We start from the raw sequence: 24260 nt of genomic DNA, 5'->3' as shown, positions 1-24260 counted from the left end.
GCGCCCCCGGCCCCGACGGCACCAACCGGAGCTGGAGCTGGGCAGGGCCACCCGGTCACCGCCGCCCCCGGCCGCCTCCCGGCCTCGGGAACGACTGCCCGCCCCGCGCCGGGCCGCCTCCCTCCATTGATCGCAGGGATGCAACGTGAGAAGCGGCTCTGATGCTACCGGGAAGCTCACGCCAGGCTCTGTCACCTCTTTCTTGTGATCCAGATTCCTGCCGCTGCGCATCCCATCCGTCTCCCCACCTCACCCTCCAGCATTCAGCAACAATAAAAATGTGGGTTTTTTTCCCACCCATGAAAATCCGGCTGGCAGAGAGGGCCCAATCCTTGCCCAAGCTGGTGCTGCACATCGCAGATGTCAAAAATTGCACTGCCAAGGAGGTGGAGGTAGGGCTTCACTTTGGGCCAGGAGGGTGAGGAACAAGACTGGCCAGCAGTTTATCATGTCTCTTGCAGCAGCAACGTCTGGCTTCCTACCTGGGTCTACTAGATCTGGCACCGATAAAGAACTATGAGCTGTTCCTATGCAGAATTTCAGCAAAAATGGGAGCATGCAGCACTTCAGCTGGCTCTACATAAGTCTTAAAAATCATGTTTCTCTGATGCACACAGCCATGTTACATGGGCAAAGACAGGAGGCTTGTCGTCTGCCCAAGAGCACTGGTTGCACAGCAGCAATCAGCTCTCCTTTCTCTTTCTCCCTGGTTATGAACAATGCAAATTGCAGGCAGTGTCTTTAATTAGCAAAATGATTTAAAAGGAAAGGTTCCTTTCCTGCTGATACACTCCATCCTGCAGAAAGATTTGCCATAACAGCAAACCTTCATTTGTCAGAGACAAACCATCTGTCACAAAATGTAGTAAAAATAGAGACAACAAAGACAAATCAAGTCTGAGGAAGTGGAAATTAAAATATTTTGGCAGGAAAAGCAGATTTATTAATGGACTGAGGCAGCAGTTTGTTTTTGCGGAAATTGCAGCCATTTCTCATATAAATATCAGTGCTGTGCGTGGGGATGAGCACAGCCCAGAGGCACGGGGTGAGGCTCACTGCCACACCAGCACCCAGAGCTCAAAAGCACTGCTCTGCTCTCTGCTGTACCTCATTAGGAATGTATCTCAGTAGGAAATAATCTTTTTGCTTCCAAGAGTTTTCTGGGACCCTGCATTGGACAAAGAAAAGCTTCCTCTTCATTGAATATTCAAGACTTTACAACTTCCCACAGCTGCATTTGCCTTCCCCTGCAGAGGGAGTGCAGCTGAGGGCACCTTTTGCTTGGAGCCGCATGGGACAGTGCCATCACTGTCCCATTTGGTGCAACTGCACCTTTTGGCAAGCAACACTTGCAAAATATATAGTAGACAATTTTCAGAGTGGGCTACAGGGAGAGGTGTGCTGTGACTGTCACCATTGCTGGGGAAGCAGCAGATGGCTCCAGCACATTTGTTCCTGAAAAAGCTCCTCCAGTGGCTGCATTCCGTCTTGCCAATCCATGTTCTCCTTGTTTCATACCGTGACACGTTTCTGTATTTTGATGTTGTGCATTGTTACTTCATACACATCTTTTCTTTAACATTTGTCTCAGCCTGCAACATTTTATTTCCACTGTGGAATTTTCCCTGCTGAGACTCTAACCTGGAGCAGAAAGAGGAGACTTTAATTTTTCATCAGCTCAATTCTTGAGTGTGTTTTTTGTTTTGTTTTGTTTTTTTGATCTGACAAACACGTAAAAGAGCTCAAAACTTGCCAGGCAAAACTGCAGAATATCTTTCACTGTTAATCGGCAGCTAAACCAGTTGGTCCTGAATGGTGGTGTGTCATACAACAGTTTCTCCTGGAAGATGAAGAGGTGGAGAAGCGCAGAGTTAGAACATGCAGAGCAAAAGAGACAAACCAACAGCAATTAGAAAGAGGAAGGGGAATTTTAAGAGAAAGGGGGAAAAAATGCCAAACCTCTTTCGTGTGTCCAGTCTGTTTACAATCTGAACTAGAATAATGCTAATCTGAGTCACTGTTGGCATTAATGAAGTTTGCACTTCTGGGTGAGCGATTTATCTCAGCAAGCCAGAACTCATTATAGCAGTTCATAAATGCTATCAGATGAAAGCAGCATCCTTCAGCAACACCAGGGATTAGAGCAAGGAGGCATTCAACCAACAAGGCTGCTGCTGGAAAGACTGCAGTTGGAGCATGTGTGCTACAGTTGGAAGAGACATAATACCTCGATGATTGCTGCAAATTCCCGTGTACTGAGGAGGTGACCTGGGGCTCCCTTCACACTCCTGTGGAAGTGAGCAGCCCTATTCCCAGCATGCTGGACAAATAATGGTGCTCTGATGGGAGCACAGCGTGTGGATGCACTAAGCCTGTAATTTTAAGACTGTAACTGTTGGTACTGACACTGCTGCAAGGCTGGAGAGCAGAAGGATCCTCATGCAGCTGGCTGTCTGCAGGGCCCGCAGCAGAGGACACGGAGTGGTGTTGCTCTGCACGCTCCCTGAAAGATGCCTTGCATGGACCTGGTCCTTCCTCAGCCTCTGCAGTGCGTGGAGCAGCCACAGCTCAGTGCAGGAAGTGATACTGCTGTGCTGTGAGCATTCTCTGAGCCTGCTGTCACTGCAGATCGAAGTGATATTCACCCAGCCTTGGTTAGTGCTTGACGATTGCCTCCATTGTCTCCGTGATCAAAACAGCAGCATGGGGGTGGTGGCTGTGAGTGGCAGGTTCGTCTGGGGGGTGGGAGCAGATCTATTCCACCTACTGTGACGCTGTCACATCTCAGTGTCCCTGGGATGAAGGCGTGAATGCAATGCAGCAGGCACAGCACTCCCAACATGAACAATGGGGCTGAGAGATCTCATCTGTGACTGCTGCTTTGTCCATGACAATGCACAGCAGGCATCAGTGAAGGGAAGGCAGAGCAGAGGCAGGAGGAGCCTCTGGGTGTCCCTACACACTCGGATAAATGCAACAGTGTCAGCAGTTCCAGGATGGCAAAACATACAGCCCAGAAGATGTTACCTTAGATTGCAACGTCCTATTGAGGCTGCTTGCAGCCTCCAGCCTCTTTCCTAGAGCAGGGAGTGTGGAGAAACAGGGGGAGATGATCTGCACTGGTCAGGGCTCTGGAAGAAACACAAAACCTCTGCTCTGAGCTCTTTATCTATGGCTGGGCTTGGAGATGACTTCATGGTGTCTCCAGCGTGTTCACTCTCAGAGCAATGGTTTAGCCCCCTATCCTGATGCTGTTTGCTGCAGGGTTCCAGATTGCAAAAATATCTTTAATTGCACACAAATAGAGCAGCCTAGCATAAGAGGAGCCTCCCAAACCCCACTGACTTCATCCAGCGCTGAGTTTCTTGAAGGCTTCCCCTTATCTGATGTACCTCTGTAGGTTTATAAGAGCTTTCTCGTGAACATCATTTTTCATCTACCATGGGTGTCCTGACAACACCAAAAATAAATTACTGGGAGGACAAATGCTATGAAAGACTCCAAGAAGAACACAGGAAGAGCAGTGTGAAGCAGGATTGTGCTTTGATCCCTTGTTCTTAGCTTTGAGTACAAGAGATGCTCAGCCATTATAAAGTCATGTCTGTGTTCCTCAGAGCCAAGCAATAGCAAACAAGAGTGTAAATGCCCAAGCTGCTCTGAGGTCCTGGTGTGCAAACAGGCCACAAGATTCTTCCTTGCTGTCACTGCAGCCATCCGAACAACTGTAAATATGCCATACAGCAGAACCAGATGATTTACAGCCTGCTCCAAACCTCTGGTGATTTTCCTGCCTTTGTGCTCTGCTTCCTGAAGAGCCCCATCCTGCTGCCCCTGGCCCCACACAGCCCTGTGGCCACATCCACGCAGAACTGCTGATGGCTTCTGTCAGCAGCTGCCTGAGGAGCTGTATGGCTGTTACAAAGCCCCTGGAACTGCTGAGGTTTGTCCACCTGCCACCAGGACAAAACCTTACATCAAATGCTGTCAGCAGCGCTGCGAGTGCCCTGCCCAAGGCTGGCCTTGTACTCGATTTTGTTTGGTTAGGGAATTCTGGACAGCACTGGAGCAACACTGAAACTTCTAATGTGTCTGTTTCTGTCATCCTTGGGATGGACTTTGTTTTTCTCTTTTGGGGGTGGATGTTTCTCTTTGTCAGTGACTGCTTGTCTTGCAGTTTTGAGCCTTTACCCTTGAGTTGCAGTGCACTGGGAGCATGAGGATGCTCTCCCCTGACTGTTATGGAGAAGCTCTGACTGCGCACAGCACAAATCTGCACTGCAGTAGCAAGCTGGGGAGCCAGGCAAGAATCAGAACAGCATTTCACAGAGTTGGTTGCTGCCTGATGACAGATGCTTCATGCAGGAGGAGGGGTCAGATACATGGATCCATCCACGCATGCAGCCGCATTTATTTATCTGCAGTTATGGGACTGGAGGACTCCTCCCTCTTGTCTGGGAGGCAGCCTGTGCCTCCTGTCCAGCGCCCAAGGCCATTTCAGGGCTACGAGTAGAGAGCTGTTTGTAGAGAGCTGTTTACAGGATCGCCCTGGAAGTGACCTCGGTCATTTATGATAAATTGTAGAAGTACTCATGGAAGTGACTACCCACCAAGGCAGCCATTCCAAACGTGGCTCCAGAAAGACGCACTTTGCTTGAAAGGAAACATTTAGCAGAAAGGAAGGGAAAAACAAGGTCGATGCAGAGGAAGCGGGCAGGGAGCTGAGCAGAGGCTTATGCAGAGCTGCGGCTGCCGCAGCTGGAGGACGCAATTAGGATTTAATTCCCGCACCGCAGCGGCTGCACGGGCGTGGCTGGGACTTTGCTATCGACCCCGTGCACCGCACCGAGAGGGGCCGGGGCTGCGGCAGCAGCAGCAAGGGGCGGGGGAAGTGAGCCGAGGCTGTAAATACCGGGCTGCGAGAGAACCGCCGGCACCGGGACCGCGGGGACCACCTCACCATTCCAGCCGCAGCTCCGCCCCCGCTCCCTGCCCGCCCCCCCCGGCCTCGCCCCGCTCCGCTCTCTGCCTTTTCCCCGCCCGCCGCCGCCGTTGCCCCTTCTCGCAGTCGTCGACGTTTCGTTTCGGTTCTCTTCGCCATGTCCTCCGAACCGGCCCCGGTTACCGCAGCAACCCCCCCCGAGCAATCCCTCGATCAGCCTGTTAAGCCGGCGAGCAGCGGGGAGGCCCCGGAGCATCGGGCGCTGGTGCTGACGGGTTTCGGTGGCTACGAGAAGGTGAAGGTGCAGACGCGGCGGAGCAGCAGCCCCGGGCTCGGGGAGCTCACGGTGCGCGTCCGTGCGTGCGGCCTCAACTTCGCCGACGTGATGATGCGGCAGGGGCTGTACGACCGCTTGCCGTCTCTGCCTTTCTGCCCCGGCATGGAGTGCGCCGGTATCGTGTGCGCCGTGGGCGAGGAGGTCCGCGACCGCCAGGTGAGCGGTGCCCCGGTTCGGTTCGCACCCGGTGCCCGCTGCGCTGTGGCCGCCCCTCCCCAGTACCGGCGATGGGCGTGCCGGGCCCACGGGGATGGGATGGGAAGCTCCCGTTTCACGGCCCCGTACCGCTCTGGGCCGCGGGCTCGAGGTGGGGCTGTGCTTTGCTTCATTCTGGCTGCTTTCAGACCCAACCCTCCCCCTGTCAAAATCCTGTATGCGGCAGCGATAGCCGTCCATGCTGGTCTATCCTCGTGGGGAAAAGGCTGGAGGAGATCCTTTGCGTATATAGAATGTTCTTATCACTTGGTAGGACAAAAGGCTGACGCATGACTGTGTTGTTTCTGCTTGCTTGCGATTCCGTCTGGGCTACGTGAATGGTGAAGGAAATGGCTCCAGCTTTCACGGAGGTGCTGAGCTGTGGGTGGCAGCAGGCTGGGTGCTGGGGTTGTTGACCCGGGAGCCTCAGACTGTTGCATTTCTAGAAAACCCCGGTGCAAAACAGCTCTGAACATCCCAGAGCTTTGGCTCCCACGGCCATCAAGGCACACAGATAGTGAAACAGTGCCTCCTAAAAAATTCTTTTTTAAGGATGATTCCCTCCATTCCAGGAAAACGACTTGGTTTATCCAAATGTAAATGTCCAGCCTGCAAAATGAGGAGCATTTCTTCTAGCTACCTCTCATCTGTCATCTGCTCTCTAATATGGCTACTTGGTTTCTTTCCTATTGCATATGGAGCAGCTGCATTTTGATGCCCCATGCACTGGGCATGGCCCCCACTGTGCTGGTGGTTGCATGGTCCTGCTGTGCCAAGAGCAAAGAATTCTGTGGATCTTGAGCTCATTTTACACCTTCTTGTTTTAGGTTGGAGATAAGGTGATGATCCTGGCCAGGACTGGGCTCTGGCAAGAAGTTGTGAATGTGCCCGCTGTGCAGACATTCCTGATGCCTGATGGGATGAGCTTTGAGGAAGCAGCTGCTCTTCCTGTCAACTACATCACTGCCTACATGATCCTGTTTGACTTTGGCAACCTAAGACCTGACCAGAGCATCCTCATCCACATGGCTGCAGGTAAGTTAATTCTTGCTGAGGTTTCTTTTCTCAACATGTATCTTTGTGGGGGCATGAGTAAAGCAGCACAGAAAGGTGCTGGACCAGAAAAACATTTCCCAATAGCCTCTGTCAGTCTTCCCCAGCATGTACTCAGCCTATCCCAGACTAAACCTGTGTCCCAAACTCCAATGATTACTTTTAAGTCATTCTTCCTTGCTGGTTTCTAGGTGGTGTGGGAACTGCTGCCATCCAGCTGTGCAAGACTGTGGAAAATGTCACCATTTTTGGCACTGCATCTGCCTCCAAGCATGATTCACTCAAAGAGAGCGGAGTTGCTCACCCCATTGACTACAGAACTATGGATTATGCAGAGGAGGTCCGGAAAATCTCTCCCAAAGGTATGGTGTTGTGGAAGACATCTACAGTGACCCTATTCTTCTTTCATGTGCGAAGATTTGTAGCTGCTCTCCATTTCCTCTAGGTGTTGACATTGTCATGGACCCCCTGGGAGGATCTGACACATCCAAAGCATTTCACCTGCTGAAGCCAATGGGTAAAGTCATCACTTATGGTGAGTGTGGGCACCATGTCCCATCCCCAATTTAGTTGTGGACTGATGCAAGTGTACACTGTTCTGCACCTGGGTATGTGGCCAGGAGGAAGCACTGTGGTTGCTAGCTGCAGTTTGTGTTATAGCTCTGCAACTTCTGTGAAGATTTTAGGATGCTTTGCCTGGATAAGGCACCAACGGGAGAAAGATGTGTTCCTTGTCCTCAGGGCTGTGGTCACAAGTTCCAGTGCTCTTCTTTCCCATGGTGAGATTACTCCTCAAGCCCCAGTGCCTGCACAGGAAACTGTAATGTCCCCATGGAAGAATCCTGGCATGGCTACTTTGTCCAGGCTGCCTTAATGCACAGCACTAATAGAGCCTTGCTTTTTTTTTTCTAGAGGATGTGTGGGTGATGAGATTTGAGGTTGCTGAATACTTCTCTCTCCATTCCCCAGCTCTAAAACACTGCGATTTTGTCCCTGGAGACAAAGCCCTCACACAGCCTCCAGTAGGATTCCAGACACTTGCAGCAGAGTGTTGCTTCTGTCCCAGCCATTGCAGGCAGTGTGAGGTTCCCTGGCAAAGGCTGCCTGTAGGGGAGGGGGAGTGCTGCTGTCCCACCAGCCCTGATAGCTGTGACTTGTAACCCCCCTCTTGCCTCTGCTAGGGCTCAGCTGCACCACTACTGCCTCTCTAAGAGAGGAGGAGTTCTATGTTTTCGCAATATTTTCAAGCCAATACTCCAGATTCTGTTGCATGGGCTGCTCGCTGCCTCTCTGTGCTGATCCCAGCTCATCCAAGGCTTTGTCTTCTTCTTAGGGGTAGCAAACCTGATCACTGGGCAGAAGAAGAACCTCGTGGCCATGGCTAAAACTTGGTGGAACCAGTTCAGTATCAATGCCATACAGCTTCTACACCATAATAAGGCTATATGTGGTTATGATCTTGGAAATATGGATGAAGAATACAAACTTATCACAGGTGTTGTACTCAAGCTGATTAACCTGTACAATCAAGGAAAGATCAAGCCCAAAATAGACTCTGTGTGGTCCTTTGATCAGGTGAGTCTGAGCTAGCATGTAGGTGAACAGAAAGCCTTAAGGGATTTCTGCACAGGGAGCTCTGTTTCAGAGTGAGCACCTTGTTCACAGGGGCTGAACAATTCTAAGAGCCATCTGTTCTTAAAGAGTTGGTGCAATTTTTTCTTTTAAGATATTAAAGTGATTGGGCTCTTGTTTTCCAGTGCACAGAAAATGCTTCCAGCCCAGCTCTCTCCAAAATGCATTTGTAGGCTCAACCCTGATGTGGGCTGCAGAGAGAGCTGCTACAGGGAGAGCTGCCTCCTGCATGCCCTTGGCTCTGCATGGACCAAGGGGACCTGGGGGGGGGTCCTGGTTGCACTGTGGGGTGGCCGTGGGTAGTTTCATGAGATTCCCACTGTTTCCAGGTGGCAGATGCCATGAAACACATGCAAGAGAAGAAGAACATTGGAAAGGTCATCCTGGTTCCTGAGGCACCCAAGGAAGAATCCAAAAAGGCAGAGAACTAAGGAGAGAGATGTGTGCTGATTGTGAGTTCACGGTTTAACTTGCTGCTCTCTTTGGGGCCTGGAATTGGACAGATCAGTAGCTTGCATTATTACCAGTATAAGAACATTGTGGTTAAAGCTCAGATGAAGTTTGCATGCTCTTGCTGTGACTGACCTTCTGCAGATATGTCTTCTGCCCTAGCTCTCCGTTTTGAAGCCTGGTTATTTTGTACATTTTTGAATCTCTTTCTTTCTTACTTGAGTTCTCAACTAATGTTATTTTTTTTTCTGGCAGCATAGCTGCAACTTTGAGGCAGTTGATGCTTAACAGCTGCATAGACTGTCACTGTGAAGATGTAAAATGCTATACTGCCAGGCATCTCCACAGACCCCCAGCCCATGCTGGAGCACTTGCACTGCCACCTTTGAGAAGCGTGCTCAGCAGAAGAAGGGGCCAGGCTGAGAATGCTTCTTAATAGCCAGAGGAACAGCATGGCTTCTTCAGTTTAATTCCAGCCCTGGCTGTTCCTCTGTTTACACTAAATGTGCTTACTTCCCTCTGCTTTCACAGGCCTCTAACACCAGTAAGATAATAACAAATCACATTGTCTTTGCCTCATAAATAACCATCCTGGCATTCTGGAGTCCTTAGGGTATTGCATTTAATTTGTAGTCACTTCTCTGTGTGGTGTATAAGGAACCTGGCAGGCTGTGCTGCTCTGTGAGTACAGAAGAAAAGTTTCAGTTGAATAACTTGATGCTGTTCAGTTATTGATTTCAAACTGTAAAGAGAGACCTAAACTGTGTCTGATTGTTAGAGACCACAAGGACTGAACTGTGTCTCAGATGACTGGAATGTTTGATGTTGGATCTATGCTTCATTAATATTAGACTTCAAGTTGATATTGCTAAGACTAAACTTCACCCTTGTCTTTGTGTTTCCAAGACCTACAGTGTTGAATCAGACTTCAGCAAGATGGGACCAAATAAGCCTGGTTTTGCTTGCTTTGTTCTGTGTGCTGAGGAGACATAGCAAAGCAGCCTGCTTTGTGGGGCTCTGGGTTCCATGTGTAACAAATCTCCTGGTGTCAGCTGTCAGCCCCCTTCCAGCGCTGAGGCTTTAAGAAATGCCTAGGGTGCTCTTCCTGAGCTAGAACTTAGTTTCTCTTCCTTTTTTCTATCTTCATTGTGTTTGGAAACAGAAATGTACATACACCCAAAGCTAGTTCTGTGAGGACTTCCCCTTCGTGCTCCACCTGGCTTCCAGCCCTGGGTGACCACAGTGTGGTAGGTGCTTGCTTTAGCAGTTTGAGGCTTTGTTGTGGATTATAGATGCTGCAGTGCTTTAGGCTCCATTTGGGTTTTTAAAAGGAAAACCTGAGGGCATCAAGGAGCACTGCCTGTTGTGGGTGAGGTCAGGCTGCAGAAACAAATGTTGGCTGCTTGGAGTCCTGCCTGTCCTGACTCCAAAGAGGGAAGGGGATGCATGGGCAAGTGGACCCATTGGTGAAGCTCCACATCTGCTGGAGAACAAACACTTTCAGGGGGTGGGAGGGGTCCCAAGCAGATTAAGTGTGCGAGTTCTTCTTCTCTGTTTCCAAACCAGTGCTGTTAGCATCAGTTCAGCTTGAATTTCAGGTGCTTAGTTCTGGTGCCTATTAAAATGCCTGGGCAGATACTCTAGAGGACTTACTCTGCCTAGCTTTAACACAGCCTCATTACCTATGGTCCTAGAGAAGGGCCATATGTCCAGGCACAGACACCCATTGTTCCATCTGTTGCACATGTGAACACCACCAACAATAACATGGTCACATGAAATTCAGAAGCACAACTTCTGACATCTCTGAATCCAGAATCTTGCTGTTTCTCCTTCTAACCTGCCCCTATCTTGCTAATTTAGATTAAATCCAACAGTGTCTAATGGAGCTTTACCAAATCTGACAACAGAATGGCTGTCTAAGCTGCTGCATTGGAAAGTCTCCTTTGTGGAACCTGACTTCACCTTGATGAAAGAGCAGCATGCTCAAATGGCATACCATGCCACACATCTTCAGGTTCTGCAGCTGTAAAAGGGAAATCTCTCCAGTTGTTTTTACCATAACATCATTTTCTTGCTTTATTGTCAGCCAGGAGTATGCTCAGTGCCTTACTTGGATGGCTTTGGATTAGGCAGCATTTTCACTGCCCAGGCCCTCTTTATGGAATGTAGAAGAGGAGTGGGAGTTCTGCAGCGTGCTGCCAGGCCTCTCTGCCTTGCTGCCTTATGATACACCACAGTGTAGCATCTTGGTGCCTTCTTTTGCATGTCTGTAAGGACTGGGAAGTCACTGGAGCCTCTTCCATTCTGGCCTTTCAAAGTACTGCCAAAAAACATTATCACTCTTGCTCTATTTTGTGAACACTATTGTTGTAGTTTGACTTAGCGTGAATGTAACTCTCTTTGCAAGTGTCATGGGCTGTGTATGGCTCTCCTGGACATCTGTGCTCCTGCAGCCAAAAGAGCTGCCTTGTAGCTGCTGCTTTATTGCAGCTCTTACTCGCAGGGTGAAAGTTTAGCTCAGAGCCAGTCCTCAAGTGAGGCTTTATCAGCTGCTCTGCCTTGGCTCCCTGGAAAAAATCAGGGCTCCCTGTGCTCTTAGGGGAGCTGCTCATGTATTTGCTACCTGCATATGCCTGAAAGCCTTATCAGGGTGAGTACTAATCCATTGTTATAGCCTTCTGTTAGAGCTGAGCACTGTTTTTATTTCCCTTAGTATCAACCACGTTTTCTACAGACAGGCCAGGGTTAATGCTCTGTTCTAGTTTTGTTTTAGTAGTCCTTATATTTACTTTTTTAACAGATAAACATTTTATGTATCAATAACCTATGTAAAACAACTTCAAGTGTCTTAATGAATTAAAGTTAACCAGCACATTTGTACACTTAAGGACCAAAGCAAAACAAAGAAAAAAATCATTCCATTCAGTGTTGCTTAACTGTTTAGGGCAAAGTCATACTGTCAAGGAAATGGGAGATGCCTGTTCTTAAATTGTGAGTGCCATTACTGCATTCAGAAGTGCAATTCAGTGTTGATTTACATTGTCTGATCCAAAGGTTATGCTATGAGGAGAGATGTCCAGGTGAAAAGCATAAGTAATTGGAAGGTAAGTGTAGGAGAGGCTCCCCTAGCCCTGGCAGGGGTGCCAGTCCTACTGTTAACTCCAATGCTATTGCTATAGTTGCATTCCCAGACTGGTACTTTTAGGCTTGGGCAAAATGCAACCCCCTTTGCTATCATCAAGCAACTTTTGTCACCTCTGACTCTTCAGTTTCTCTCTAGTTCATTTTTCTTGCATGCCAAGTGTAGGGATAGGAAGGAAAGCAGCCTTAGTTGAAAGAACAAAGAACATGACCCCCTCTAAGTGCTCTGGGCTGGGGAGGGGTTTAGCTGTGTATTTTCTTTTTTTTTTATTATTATTTTTTTTTTTTCCAACTGTATTAAACTAAAATTGAAGGATCAGTGGCAAGACAAAGCCAGTGTGAGCCTCAGGCTTTAATCAGCACAGAATGTTGGCCACTTGCAGCTGCTATCAGGCCAAGTGTGAAAGCACTATTGTTGCCTAATGAAGTCTCTTCTGTATGAAACCCTGGTGATGGCAAAGTGACTGGCAAGTTGTGATGTGAAATGCATTAGACTGAGCCTCTTACAGCATATGGTCTGATCTGTACTGTCTGAGTTATGTTGATGTGCAAATATGTGATATGAGTGATGCTCACCCTACAGACACTTGGAAAATCTTTGTTTAAAAATGTATTCTGCTTTGTATAACCAAGTGAGACAGAAAGCAAGTGTGCCAATGCTGTTTACATGACTATAATGTGTAATGCTCCTCCATCTAATGTTTCCATATGCCTTATGTGTTTAAAATGTTAATTAAAGCATAACAAAACCCTCAGTGGTGAACTGCTCAATATTCTGCCAGTCTCTGGGGCCCTTGTATTGCTTCAAAAGGCAGCAGTGTGGATGTAATCAGTTTACAAATCCCAACAATTCTCCTAGGCTGAAAAGCTGCCGCTGCTCTCAAGGATAACTGTTAATCTCTGTTGAGACAGAGACATTGTATCACTCTTGTAATACTCTATTTTGGAGGGCAGTTACAGTGATTGGTTTTGTTTGCAAAGCACTGAGCTGGTCTCCGCACTTTAGTTTGTGTTGGGGTATCCCTGTAGACTGCTGAGATTGAAAGGGGGTCCCAGAGTGACAGTAAGGCAATCTGTGTGTGAGCAGCCACAACAAAGACTGTGGAGATAAATATTGTTTATTTGTGTTTCTGCACCTGCAGCCTGTCTATGGCCAATATTCTCAGGAGGCAGCTGTTCAGATCTGAAACTCATTGCTGCTCCCCAACCACGCATAAACTTCCCTGCTGTCCCCAGAGCAGGTGTTGGGGAGGGGCTGTACCTCATGGCTGTCAGCTTGAGGACTGAAATATCTACATAAACATCTGAAATTAATGATAGCTTAGCTCTAGCACAGGCTGTGGAGGTGGCCAGTGGGAACAGTCTTCCAGAAGTCTGCTTTTTTTCTTGAGCTGTGCTGAGCTGTAGTTTTGTCAACAGGGAAGGAAAGTGAAGCGAAGGCACAGGATGCAAATGCTCAGGTAAAGAGTCTCAGTCAATACCCAATTTCTTCAGGACAACACAAACCTCACGGAGATACTGGGCATCTGGATAGCCATTCCTGTAGGGCAGAGAGGGAAGCAATGTAAATCCTGTTGATAGTGCTAAAAACCATTGAGGGGGCAGCAGCGTATTTTTGCCCTGTCCCTTCAGCAGAGGATGAGGGTGGAAGTCCTGCTCCCTGGGAGCTGCAAGGAGCTGCCAGCTGCTGCTGCCTAAAGTCACAGCTTGCACTCAGAGCTGACTGCAGAGCTGGCATGGAAAAGACAGGAAAGTTCTAAGTGAAGAGGGATCAGAATACTTGGCCATGGAGAGGGCTTACAAGTGTGAGTAAGGGCTTTATCCCACTTGAAGGTGTGGTACTAACTGGATCATACCTGGCTTTGCCTCCATGCCAGGAGGTTTTGTGTGGGATAGGGCCCCATGTCACTCTTTCTTCTCCATTGTAGGACTTGACTTGAAATGTCAGCCCTTGCTCAAATGCTTTTTTCAGCAGAATTGCTGTCTTCTGCCCTTCACTGTTGTCAGGCAGGAATGCAAAGAAACGTCCCCCTTTGTAAGGCTTTCCTGGATGGGGATGACCGACCTTAATAAGAAAGAAGAAAGCATGTTAAACAATCACCTGAGAGCATAATCTCAGTTCTGGCTTCTGAAATACTGTCCAGCTTGAAAACAGACTGCTGTGGTGCCCATGAGCTGCTAGATGCTTTGAACTAACACTGGAGCTCACACATTCTTCAAAAGCAGCAAGCACCTTGTGTGGAATGCAATTCCATGAGGCAAAACCTCTGCTGCTTTGTATACGGGGCATGGAGCTGTACCTGCCCTCTTTCAACTGTCCTCCTATAGCCCCAGTCACACTCACAGAATCCACTGCCCAGCCTCCATCAGGATAGGCAGTCCTTTCTGGTGGTGTACCTACCCCTTGAATGCCATCGGGGATGGTGTAGGTAATTTGAAGTGTCAGATCTCGGAAGTAGCCAGGCAGGCTCTGAGACAAAGAAGAAATCTTGAGAGTCCCTGAGATTTTGCAACCAGAGGCAACCAAGGAGGAGCTGCAGCAAGCTGGCTGATCTGCAAAACATGACCTGCACAAGGCATGACCACAGGGGGCCTGGCATGTGACACATAAGTCCTGGCAAACATCACACTGGCCCAGAGGAGTCTTGCAGCTTTCCTGTTCAAGGCTGGTGTCTTTTGTTTGCAGTGCTGGGAGGTTGGGCTCCTCCTGAACACTGTTCCTGCCAGAACTGTTACTTCCCTGGGACGTGGGCTCAGCTACAGGTGACTGTTCAGATGCAGCCTGGGGTGAATCAGGAGCCATACTCTTGTACAGACAGGTGGGCAGGGAGTGAGGAGCATCACCAGCTGTGAGGACTGGTGACTGCAGCTGTCCTGTGGCATCATTGTGACCTCCTCTGCTCTTGTCTTTCACAAACTGGAACCTGTCTGGCAAAACCTGCTTTAGCCGTGCAGTGTCAGGTTCCCCCAGCATCACTTTGGTCTTCAGCTGTTCCTTGGACTCCTTCGGAGCAGTGGGACTGAGGTTTTCCATTATGCTAGGGCTGAGAAGGTTGCTTCTCCCCTGCACAGTCCCAGGATCTATGCAGTCATTGGCCTCCTCTTGTCCCAGTGCTTGTGGGAACCTCCAAAGACCAGGGGATCTGTTTTCATCAGCCTCTACCTGCTGGAAAGCACTTAGAACCTCTGGGTGCACTGTTTCACTGCTAATGTCCAGGTGCTGCAGGTCCATCTGCAGGGACTCCAGGCTGTTGGGAAGGGCTGCATCCACCATGGTGTCCTGGCTTCTGCTTGGTTGGACAGCATTTAAGTGCCCTGCACTTGAATCTCTCTTCTGTCCTGGAGACAAAGATGAAGATTTCGGGGCATGGAGCCTCCTGGAATAAAACAGATGGAAGGTTTCAGTCACTCCTGGCAGTATGTCTTTGGGACAGACAAGATGGAGCTTATACTTGTCTTTGCTGAGCCCAACTTGGAGGGAACCTCCTTGCAAGAGGTTGCACAGTTCGCTCAGGGCGTCGTCATCTGGTCCATTTACAGCAAGTTCTGAGTAGCTCATACTCTGACACACAAGGTCAGGACATTTCTGCACAAGATTTTCCACCTTCCATTTAGCTTGGAGAAGCTTGCTCCTGTCTGCTGCCTGCAGTGTGAGTACAGTGCAGTCCCCAGTGGAACGCTCTGAGATCTCCACAACTCTGCCCCTGCACAATTCAGCAATAGCAGAGTGATAGACATACTTCAGATAAGACCACTGCAGAGAATCCAGGCTCATTTCTTCACTCACCACATTGTCTCCACTGGCTGCCCTGCAAGTGTCTTGGGGCTTGTTGCTTTCCTTTGATTTTGACAGGGAAAAGCTGCTGGAGCGTCGCAGAACAGGCCTGGATTCAGAGGATTTGGAGTCTAAAGGGGTCCTTGTCGTGTCAAAGAGACTCAGAGACTGAAAGGTACTAGACGTGCCAGCAAGGGAATGGTGTTTGGTGGGATCTGAGCCTTTCAAGTCCCCAGGATGCTTAAACGTGCTGTTTTCTTTGATCCTTAATGGAGACAGACTCTTTTGTCTTGAAAGCCTAGCCCCTCCTTTCACATGGTCCCATTCTTTGGGGCCCTTCTGAGACTCTGCTGCTGACTCCAAACCTACATCCACTGTAGAGATATGAGGCTGGTATGGCTGTGCCAGTGCTGTTGGGTCACTGGGACCCAGAGCACTTGTCTCTGAGAAATGCTTTCCAGAAAGCTGCGCCTGCCCCACTGGAGGCGAGTCCTGATTTGCCAAAGGGCACTGAGGCCGGCTAGTTTTCAGAGCGCTGAAGTTAGCAGCCAACTTGTGCTCAGCTTTCAGCTCTGGCTTGCCTGGGCTCAGCTTTAGAGGCAAGGTGTCCACAGGAACTTTGGGCTTGTCCAGTGAAGTCTCTGTAGTGCAGGAAGTTGCTGTCTGTGAGGGTGGGGAGCTACTGAACATGCCAGCCATTTGTGGGGCACCACTTCTGGTGCTGAAACACTGAACATACTGCTTAGCCTGGGAGACATCAACAAGGTTTCCAATAAGGTAAAGCTGCTTCCCATCTTCATAGCAGAGCAACTGAGGATACTGCTCCTGCAGCTCCTGTGTCAGAGCCCTGAGTGCCTGGTTGTTCAGTCCTCCCTTGGAGAGCTTCTCCTTGCGCAAGCTCGCTTCCAGCTGCTGGTAGAGCTGCTGTAGAGCCAGGCGGGACTGTTGCAGAGTGTCCATGTTCCCAGATGTACCTGGAGATGGTTGGAGGTACAGTATGGTTATGTCATTGCTGCTAACATCCACCACATCTACGTGATACCGGCAAAGTATGCCTTGGTACTCAGAAACACAGAACCTCTGTATGTACAAGTAAATGTCTGAGTCCATGACCAGGGAAAAGTCCTCCAGCTGTTCCACAGCTTCCCCATCCACTGGGCTTTGAGGTGATGGGCCATCAGCTGCTTTGTCACACACCTGGTCCCAGTGTGGCAGCTTTACTGCCTTTGATGCTGACCCAGCAGAGTCAGGCTCCTGCTGGTAATCATACATGCTGGTGTTTTTGGACGAATGGCTGGATCCTGAAGGCAGGCTCTCTCCACTGAGTTGACTTTTGAGGTCCAGGCTGGCCAGCAGGTCTCTGCTGAAGGCCTGCAGCTCACTGAATGTTCCCTTGACTCTGCAAAGTGTGCTCCTGTAGTCAAAGTCAAACTGCACACTATTGTAGCCCTTCTGCAAGTTCTTCAGGAGCATTTCACCAGCAGGAAGTTTACCATAGTCAACCATCATGCAAACACGTACAAAGATCTGCAGGTAGAGACAAAAGGAGTGAGAAAGCATGGACCAAAAATAAGGCCCCTCCAAGGCACAGGGTGGAAGCGAATATACCTGACTCTTACCACAGCTGCCTGTGATACTGTGACAGAAAAGTAACCTGCTTTCATGATGCTCAGTGGAAGAATAACACAGGCAGGACTGAAAGATCCAGCCAGCCTAAGTGACTTTTTGATCCTGTATCCACAGTCAAAAGCTTTGGGTAAACAAGGAATGCAAAGGGCAAACCGCACAGATGCAGACCTACTTCTACAAGCTGGGAGCTCTGCAAACAGCCCAAATCCACTCCCCTTTCTGCATTTGAAATGCAGCTACCCTCTTGTTCTCACAGTGCTCCTTCTGGCACCACAGGCTTGTGGCAAGGTCTCTAGTGCCCAGTCAACTACCATACCCTCGTTTTCAGCGCTTGGATGTGAAGATAAAGACACGTGGAAGAAGATTTATGAAATCTCCAGTGCTTCCGAGACACCAGCATGTCTGTCTTTCGTGGAAGGGAAAAAGCAAAAACACCCTGTGCGTGTCCAGCTAATTACACAGCATCCAGCTAACGGCAGAGCCAAGGCATTAGCAGAATCATCTCTTTGCCACCAGATGGAGAGGGGGACAAGAACCCCTCCCCTGAGTCTGACTATTCTTCCTTGCTGTGACAGGCATAAATACCAAATGACTGACTGCAAAGTCTGCTTCACTGTTGCTGTATTATTAGTGTGAAATATATATATATATATCCTCATTTGAATATGAATAAGAACAAAATCTAATTAAAATTAAAAGGAGCAAGCTCTCCCTTCCTGAACGTGTCTGCCAGGAACAAAGCCTGTCTGGGAGCCAGCTGGGGCTGTCACAGTGACGTGCTTTGCCTGTGTGGGCAGCTCTGCCCCACTCTACCTCATCAGGGCTCAGCTTCACTGCGTGCGCCTTCACCTCCAGGGGGTATTTCTTCCCTCCGATGCACAGCACGTGGTTCTTCACCTTCAAGATTCGCTGGGCCACTGTGTGGACAAACAGGCTCCAGATGGCCCCGCCGAGGAGCAGCTCCCGTTTGATCGGGGCAGGGGATAACGGGGTGACACTCGGGCAGCACGGCCCAGCCATTACCTGCTGCTGCCTCAAAGGTGATGAGGGCGCAGGCCGGGGAGCCGGGCAGCACCTGCACGTCGGTGATCTCGCCGCCGCCGTTGCGGGAGCGCAGGAAGTGGATGGTCAGCTTGTCGGCCACCCTGTCCAGGGGCTGGTCGGTGGGGATGCCCCACACCTGCACCGTGCAGCCGGCCATGTCTGCGGGGCCGGGGAGACACGGCCCTACAGGGACCTACCGACAGCCCGGGCCGGGCTTGCTCGGACCTCACCGCTCTCAGCGGGTCCGGCCGCCCCACACCGGGCGCGTTTCCCCGCTGCCTCTAAGACCCGGTTCTGTCCGCCCCCGGCCCCAGCGCCGCGACCCCACCGCGCTACCTGCGGCCCCGAGGCCCCGCCGCTACGGCCGGGAAACGAAAGCGAAAGCAGGCGGCCCCCCCCGCACCGCCGGCACCGCCCCCTTCCCCACCGCGCCCCGGGCCGGCCTGGAGAGTCCCGTCTCTGGACCCGTGCTGGGATGCGGCTTTCCCACCATTCACAGTCCCGGCCCTGTCCCAGGCAGCACCCAGCACGACAGACACAGAGCTCCGGGCAGGCCAATTTAATTCACACACTGAATTCCCGATGAACGTAAGCCAGGCTAACAGCGCTGGTCAGGGCTAGCCCACATCCTCCTTGAACACAGCCACTGCCCGGCGCCCAGCTGGGACGTAGCCGAGCACATCCACCTCTCCACCACCACGGCTGGCCTTCTGGAAATGGATCTCCAGCGCGTCCCTCATGGGCTCCTCAGCCAGAACATCTGGGATCCCCGAGAGCAGAACGGTCCTGGTGCAGCGGGAGGGCTGCAGCTAGGCGTAGATAGAGGAGAGAGCTGCAGACCCCATACAGCATGGCCAGGATCCCCCAGCAGCTGAGGGGACCAGAAACACACCCCTCTGGCTTTCAGGAGCCCCTGGCGTGTGCTGGCTCTCCTGGGGCTGGTGGGTGCTACTCTGCACCAGAGTGCAGACCCTCACCTGCAGGTTGGTGATGTCTCCACTCATGTAGGGTGATATTTTGAGTTGGTATTTTGTTTTCCCAATAGGCACCTGGACCTGCCCTCTAGCGATTAGCTGCTCGGCCACTGGAGATGGAGAGTAAAGCTCTGAGTTCCACAGCCCCCTGCTGAACTCTTGTTTATGTTTCTGGCATAATCACCAACACTGCTCAGCTCCAGCTCAGTCTCCCATCCCCATTCCTCACAGCTTCCACCTGCTCTCAGGAGACAGCCAGTACTTCCCAAAGCTGGCAGGGCTGCCTTCCTCCTCCAACAGCCCTATTCTCAGTGTGTCCCACATACCTCCATCCCGCGTGAAGGTCAGCACCACCTGGCCACAGTCATCCAGGAACTCCCTGCTCTCCACCTCACTGCCTCCATTCTTTGTCTTGCTGAAAAAGAGCTCCAGCTTGTCCAGTAGGATGTCCTCAGGAATGCCCAGGCTGGGTAGGCCAGACACCAGGATACTCCTGCTGCCTCGAGTGAGCCCAATCTGGGAGCAGCAGAAGGTAGTTATGGCAGCAGGGCAGAGCTCGAGATCAGATCTGCAGTACTGGTGTGCTGGGCTGAGCTGCTACCAGTGACCCAGCCCAGACAGTAGTGGACAAGAACCCAGCCCCATGCCCTTGGAACCTCCAGGTACCTCCAGGGCAGATGGCAGCAGTATGTCCACTGGGCCTGCCTGTACTCTCACTTGGCACCGGTCAAGGTCTTCTGGGTCCTCCCCGTGGCTCAGCTCCACCACATGCTCTTTCATCTCTATCACCCGCTGGGCCACTACAAAAGGAAAAGCCCTCAGCCCAGGCAATCAGTAGGACAGGGCATGGGAGAGGGGAACAGCCTTGCACAATGATGGCTTGGCCAGGACAGGCAGTGCTTGTGAGTGCTGTGGCTGTAGCAATGCTTGGCAAGTTCCAGTGACACAGATGCTTTCCCACAGCAGTGCTCTTTTCACTCTTACCCTCTGCCTTCTCAAAGGTGATGAGAGCTGAGCCCCCTGACAGAGGATAGCGGATCAGAGGTTTGAGCACCAGCTTGTTCATGTCTTCCTTATCTGTTGTAAGTCCCTTAAACACTACCTTCCTCTCTGGCAAGGCGTGCAGCATCTAGGTTAGAGAACACAGCAGCTGGAAGAGACTGCACCCTGCACAAGGCCTGTCCTTGACCACCCAGATGAGAAATAAGATCATGGCTTAAAGCAAACAGTTGGCAAGACTTAGCAGAGTCTCTCCTATGGTCCAGCAGTACCAAAGCCACTGCTTCTGGCCCCCAGGCTGACAAGAGTTGGGCCCAATAACACACAGTGGCCAGCTGCATTCACCAGCAGCCTCTCCAGCCTGGCTCACACCCTCTGTTACCATCATTGGGTCCTCCCAGAGAATCCTCTTCCTCATTTCTTCCAATTTGTTTTCCAGCATCTGCTTCTCCTGTGTCAGTCTGCTCTTCTCATCCCGTGCTGCAGAGATATCCACCTGGAAGAAAATAAATAGCGAGCAGTAGGGGAATCAAGACAAAGTTTGGGATTACAGCTGCTCTTTGATCTAAGCAACTCCAACTGCACCATTTTCCTGCTCATCATCCTGCACCCTGGCTTTCCACTGCAGCCCTCCTCCACAGCACAAGCTCATTTCCCAACAGAGGCCCCTTGTACTGTTCCATGTAACCACTGTTGTACCCCAGCCAAGTTATCTCAGAGCAGTGAGCTGAGCAGTGCAGCCAGACTTTCCACTGCTGCCTTGCCTGGGACAACTCCTTCAGCACGCACCTGGAGGGATGCCTTTCCATCATTTGGAAGCTTTTGCTTGAGATTTTTCTGAAGAAGTTCTCTCTCTTTCTTTGCATGTTGTAACATCTGCTCTACAGTTTCCTTGTCCTTTTGCAGCATCGCATTGTCTTGGTCCAGAGCGCTACAAAAAATCTGTGAGAGGGACCATCAGTGCCTCTGTTAACAATGCAATGACCCCACAGTGTGTTCAACCCCAGTACGTGCTTGTCTGGGCGGGCAGCAGGCTGGTCCCTATGCACAGCCCTAGAGCCCAGTCCTGGCATTTCATAGATGTGAGTATCCCCTCTCCACTGCTTCTGGTTTGCACTGAGCAGGGAAGCTGTGGCCTTTCTGGGCCGTCTGTGAGAGGCCTCAGAGGACAGAGATCCGACCCAATTCATTTCTCGGGGCCGCGGCTGGAGCAGGACGCACCTTGTACTGCTCGATCTCCTGCCGGGCTCGCTCGGCGCTCATTTCCAGGCCGCAGTCCACCCAGTGCCGCACGAAGGAGTCCTGCAGAGCGAGGGGTCAAAGCCGAACCTCCGAGCCTTGGCCTGTCCCCCCCCCTCCCACCCTGCGGCTCAGCCCGCCCGGGTGCCCCGCCTGGAACCGTCACCTCCCAGTCCATGGCGGCAGCTCCGACAGCGAATGGGGGCGGCGCGGCCGAACTCACAGCAGCCCAGGAGCCCCCGCTCCGACCAGCAGGAGCCTCACTCCGACCAGCAGGAGCCTCACTCCGACCAGCAGGAGCCTCACTCCGACCAGCAGGAGCCCCCGCTCCTCCGGGCCCAGCGCTTTCACTTTTCCTTCCGCAGCCCGGCCCCGCCCCGGTGCTTGGAGGACGGCGCTCCATCCCGCGCAGGCCCAGCTCGGGCCTCCCCCAGGAGGGGCAGAGCCGAATAACCCAGCTTTTAACCCAGTACCCAGAGGAACTGCTCTGCCTGGACGTGGGAACGGTGCTGTTTAGCTGATATGTAAAAAATGGTAACAAAAAACACAGTAGCACCCTGGCACGGGCTCAGCCACTGCAATTATCAGCCAGATTATCTGGAATCACTAATTCCTCTTCCCTCTCCCATCTGCTTTCAGTGTTGGGGATTTACCCCCAGACATCTCCAATAAAACAAAGGACATTCCAGCAGCAGTCAGTGGAAAGTGCCATCTCCTACTGCACCATGAGGAGTGGTACAAGGAGCCCAGCAGTGGCACAGACGCAGCTCCATTCACACACCCTTCACCATCCCAGATTTCTCAAAAGCTTACCTGCTTTACAATTGCTTTTCCAACTCTTGTTTGAAGACCCAAAGCAAATCTACACCCCAGCGAAAGGCCTACCAACAGCATTTTATATAACAAAGCCAGATGGTTTTTAATAAACATTTATTGAAACAGTCCTATTTCAAATTTAGAATCGCAGCTTCTGGAAGAACCACTTATTCTTGCCCGTCTTGTACCTGAAAGAAGAGGAACACAAATTTCAGAGTGTACTTTGCAGGAACAGGCAACAGCATAAAACATTCACCCAACCCCTCCATATCCCCCATCCAAGCAAAGAGCAGCACTGTTTACCCACAGGTACCGTGCACTGTCTCTTCCCCCCAACTCGCCAACTAAACTTTTTCTAAAAGTTCAAAGTTCCCATGGAAGTGATTATCAGCCTCCAGATTTTCACGACTCATGAAGCCATATTACGAGGGATATGCGAACATATCATCAGGTCACATGAACACTTCACTTTTTCCAGTGAGGCAGCAGCAAAGTAATTGTCAACATGAGTCTACTGGAATTTGTAAACAGGAACATGGACAAATTCAGCCCATGAAGCCTGTCTGGTTGTGAGAGAAAGCACAGCAAGAGAGAAGTAATCATTCCAAAAATATACTGAAATTAAGGCAGTCCAAGCTAGGGCTGAGCCAGGGCAACACCGTTATCACAGAGTCCTCCAGAAAGTGAGACACCATCAAGACTATGAGCTTCCAACTCACCTCTCCTCAAACTTCACCTTAGCTTCACGTCTTGCTTTGCGTTTCAGAGCAGGGTCCCTGAACACATCCTTATTGACAACAGTTTTGTCCAAAGGAATATCAACAGAATACCTGGACAAGAGAGCACAAAGCTGAGAGACAAACACTGTACCTGGCATAAGGACACACATATGTACTGGTACCAAGCTAAAGAATGACCGGACTTAAAGTACCTGTGGCAACAGGTGCCATGAGCACCAAGTTACGACAGTTTTAAAGGTTCAGCCACTGACATTCTGCAATTAATTGAAATTAAACTGAACGTGATTGAAATTTAAAGCCAGCTGCGCCATCTGAGCATTATGCTGATGTTTCACATCAGCTTTACAAACCTTAGGTCGCTATTTTCAGAGCACGCCCCACATACACTCAGCCACACAATGGAGAACCTCTACAATTTGCAGCACTTACCAAGAGAACGTGCAAGAATTACAAACACCAAAGCACACAACGCGTTTTTTTGGCCCTTTACCATCAGCCCTTGGTCCTGCTGAGATACCCACACTCACCGGGTGGGCATCAGGTGGTTGTAGTTGTAAACCTTCACGAAGGATTTGATCTTAGACCTCTTGGCGATCTTCTTCTTGCCCATCGCTGCCGTCACCTTCCGCGGGTACCGGTCGATTCCTGCCACCAAGGCGTGGCTGTAGGGCCGGTCAGAGGTGCCGTCATCGATGTTCTGAAACATCCGGTGTCCGGGCTGAGGAACCCGCCACAACCCGCCCCCACCCACCCCCCCACATCCCATCATCACATCCCACCCCCACCCCCCGTCCCCAGCAGCGCCCTTTGCTGCCCAGCCGTGTCCCTCTCGCATCCCGCTCCGACCCGCCGCTCCCGGCTGCGCTGCGGCTCCCGGCCGCTCTCCGGGTCCGTCCCGGGGCGGCAGCGCGGGCAGGAAGGCCCAGCCCCAAGGCCCAGCCCCGCTCACCTTCACGATAACGGCCTTACGCCCCGAGTAGCGCCCGGCGAGCACCAGCACCACCTTCCCCGGCTTCATAAACTTGCCCATCTCAGCGCTGCGCTCCGGCCGTTCCCAACGCGGCCGTTCCCGGCGGATGGACGCGGATCCCGCGGCTCAGCGACACGGCGGCTGCGATGGCGCCGCGGCGGAAAAGGAAGTTCCCCTCCCTCCGCCGACCCTTCACCCCGCGCCCTGACGTCACTTCCGCATTATCCGACCGGGCTCACGGCGCATGCGCACATCCGTCCCGCAGTCCGCGGTAGCGGCGGCCCGTTCCACGTCCGCTCCGTGCTGTGTCCGCCCCGCGCTGTG

General features: G+C 51.2%; 4 protein-coding genes and 1 long non-coding RNA gene across 12 annotated transcripts; 1 reads left to right on the top strand and 4 right to left on the bottom strand.

The window, feature by feature from the left end:
• Positions 1–1685: 1685 nt before the first annotated feature.
• Positions 1686–2495, bottom strand: LOC146752265 (uncharacterized). Of its 3 annotated transcripts, none has more exons than XR_014940818.1 (2): positions 2407–2495; positions 1686–1840 (listed from the first exon to the last, which is right to left on the bottom strand). It is a non-coding gene; the product is annotated as an uncharacterized LOC146752265 (long non-coding RNA). The 3 variants fall into 3 exon arrangements; XR_014940819.1 differs by lacking the exon at positions 2407–2495 and adding an exon at positions 2228–2365; XR_014940817.1 differs by lacking the exon at positions 2407–2495 and adding an exon at positions 1960–2053.
• Positions 2496–5042: 2547 nt separating this feature from the next.
• Positions 5043–12505, top strand: VAT1 (vesicle amine transport 1). Its single transcript, XM_015886017.3, has 6 exons — positions 5043–5432; positions 6299–6506; positions 6716–6886; positions 6970–7059; positions 7858–8099; positions 8486–12505. The coding sequence occupies exons 1-6, from the start codon at positions 5097–5099 to the stop codon at positions 8585–8587; spliced, it is 1149 nt and encodes a 382-aa protein (XP_015741503.1). The 5' UTR covers positions 5043–5096; the 3' UTR covers positions 8588–12505.
• Positions 12506–12850: 345 nt separating this feature from the next.
• On the bottom strand, positions 12851–18583 carry LOC107325297 (uncharacterized). 4 transcript variants are annotated; one of them, XR_014940792.1, is made up of 6 exons: positions 18178–18583; positions 17968–18071; positions 15538–17052; positions 14152–15127; positions 13607–13815; positions 12851–13290 (listed from the first exon to the last, which is right to left on the bottom strand). XR_014940792.1 is itself a non-coding variant. In XM_015886005.3 (5 exons), the coding sequence occupies exons 1-5, from the start codon at positions 18353–18355 to the stop codon at positions 13221–13223; spliced, it is 3462 nt and encodes a 1153-aa protein (XP_015741491.2). In that variant the 5' UTR covers positions 18356–18583; the 3' UTR covers positions 12851–13220. The 4 variants fall into 4 exon arrangements, 3 of the variants coding, with proteins under 3 accessions (XP_015741491.2, XP_015741490.3, XP_085388544.1); XM_015886005.3 differs by having other exon boundaries at positions 14152–17052; XM_015886004.3 differs by lacking the exon at positions 13607–13815 and having other exon boundaries at positions 13852–17052.
• Positions 18584–18742: 159 nt separating this feature from the next.
• Positions 18743–21784, bottom strand: IFI35 (interferon induced protein 35). Of its 3 annotated transcripts, XM_015886019.3 has the most exons (9): positions 21577–21784; positions 21393–21473; positions 20961–21113; positions 20554–20667; positions 20157–20301; positions 19839–19972; positions 19499–19688; positions 19176–19282; positions 18743–19007 (listed from the first exon to the last, which is right to left on the bottom strand). In XM_015886019.3, the coding sequence occupies exons 1-9, from the start codon at positions 21586–21588 to the stop codon at positions 18816–18818; spliced, it is 1128 nt and encodes a 375-aa protein (XP_015741505.2). In that variant the 5' UTR covers positions 21589–21784; the 3' UTR covers positions 18743–18815. The 3 variants fall into 3 exon arrangements, with proteins under 3 accessions (XP_015741505.2, XP_085388620.1, XP_085388621.1); XM_085532494.1 differs by lacking the exons at positions 20157–20301; positions 21577–21784; XM_085532495.1 differs by lacking the exons at positions 20157–20301; positions 20961–21113; positions 21393–21473; positions 21577–21784 and having other exon boundaries at positions 20554–20694.
• A 539-nt stretch (positions 21785–22323) lies between these two features.
• RPL27 (ribosomal protein L27) lies at positions 22324–24102 on the bottom strand. Its single transcript, XM_015886027.3, has 4 exons — positions 23916–24102; positions 23494–23663; positions 22946–23056; positions 22324–22414 (listed from the first exon to the last, which is right to left on the bottom strand). Exons 1-4 carry the CDS (start codon positions 23994–23996, stop codon positions 22366–22368), a joined length of 411 nt encoding a protein of 136 aa, XP_015741513.1. The 5' UTR covers positions 23997–24102; the 3' UTR covers positions 22324–22365.
• Positions 24103–24260: the final 158 nt, after the last annotated feature.

Source organism: Coturnix japonica, unplaced genomic scaffold, assembly GCF_054131305.1.
Source record: "Coturnix japonica strain WE unplaced genomic scaffold, WE-NBRP24 Scf049, whole genome shotgun sequence".
NCBI classification, from domain to species: domain Eukaryota; kingdom Metazoa; phylum Chordata; class Aves; order Galliformes; family Phasianidae; genus Coturnix; species Coturnix japonica.
Note: the sequence above shows the minus strand (reverse complement) of the source record. Positions and strands in the feature narration are given on the sequence as shown.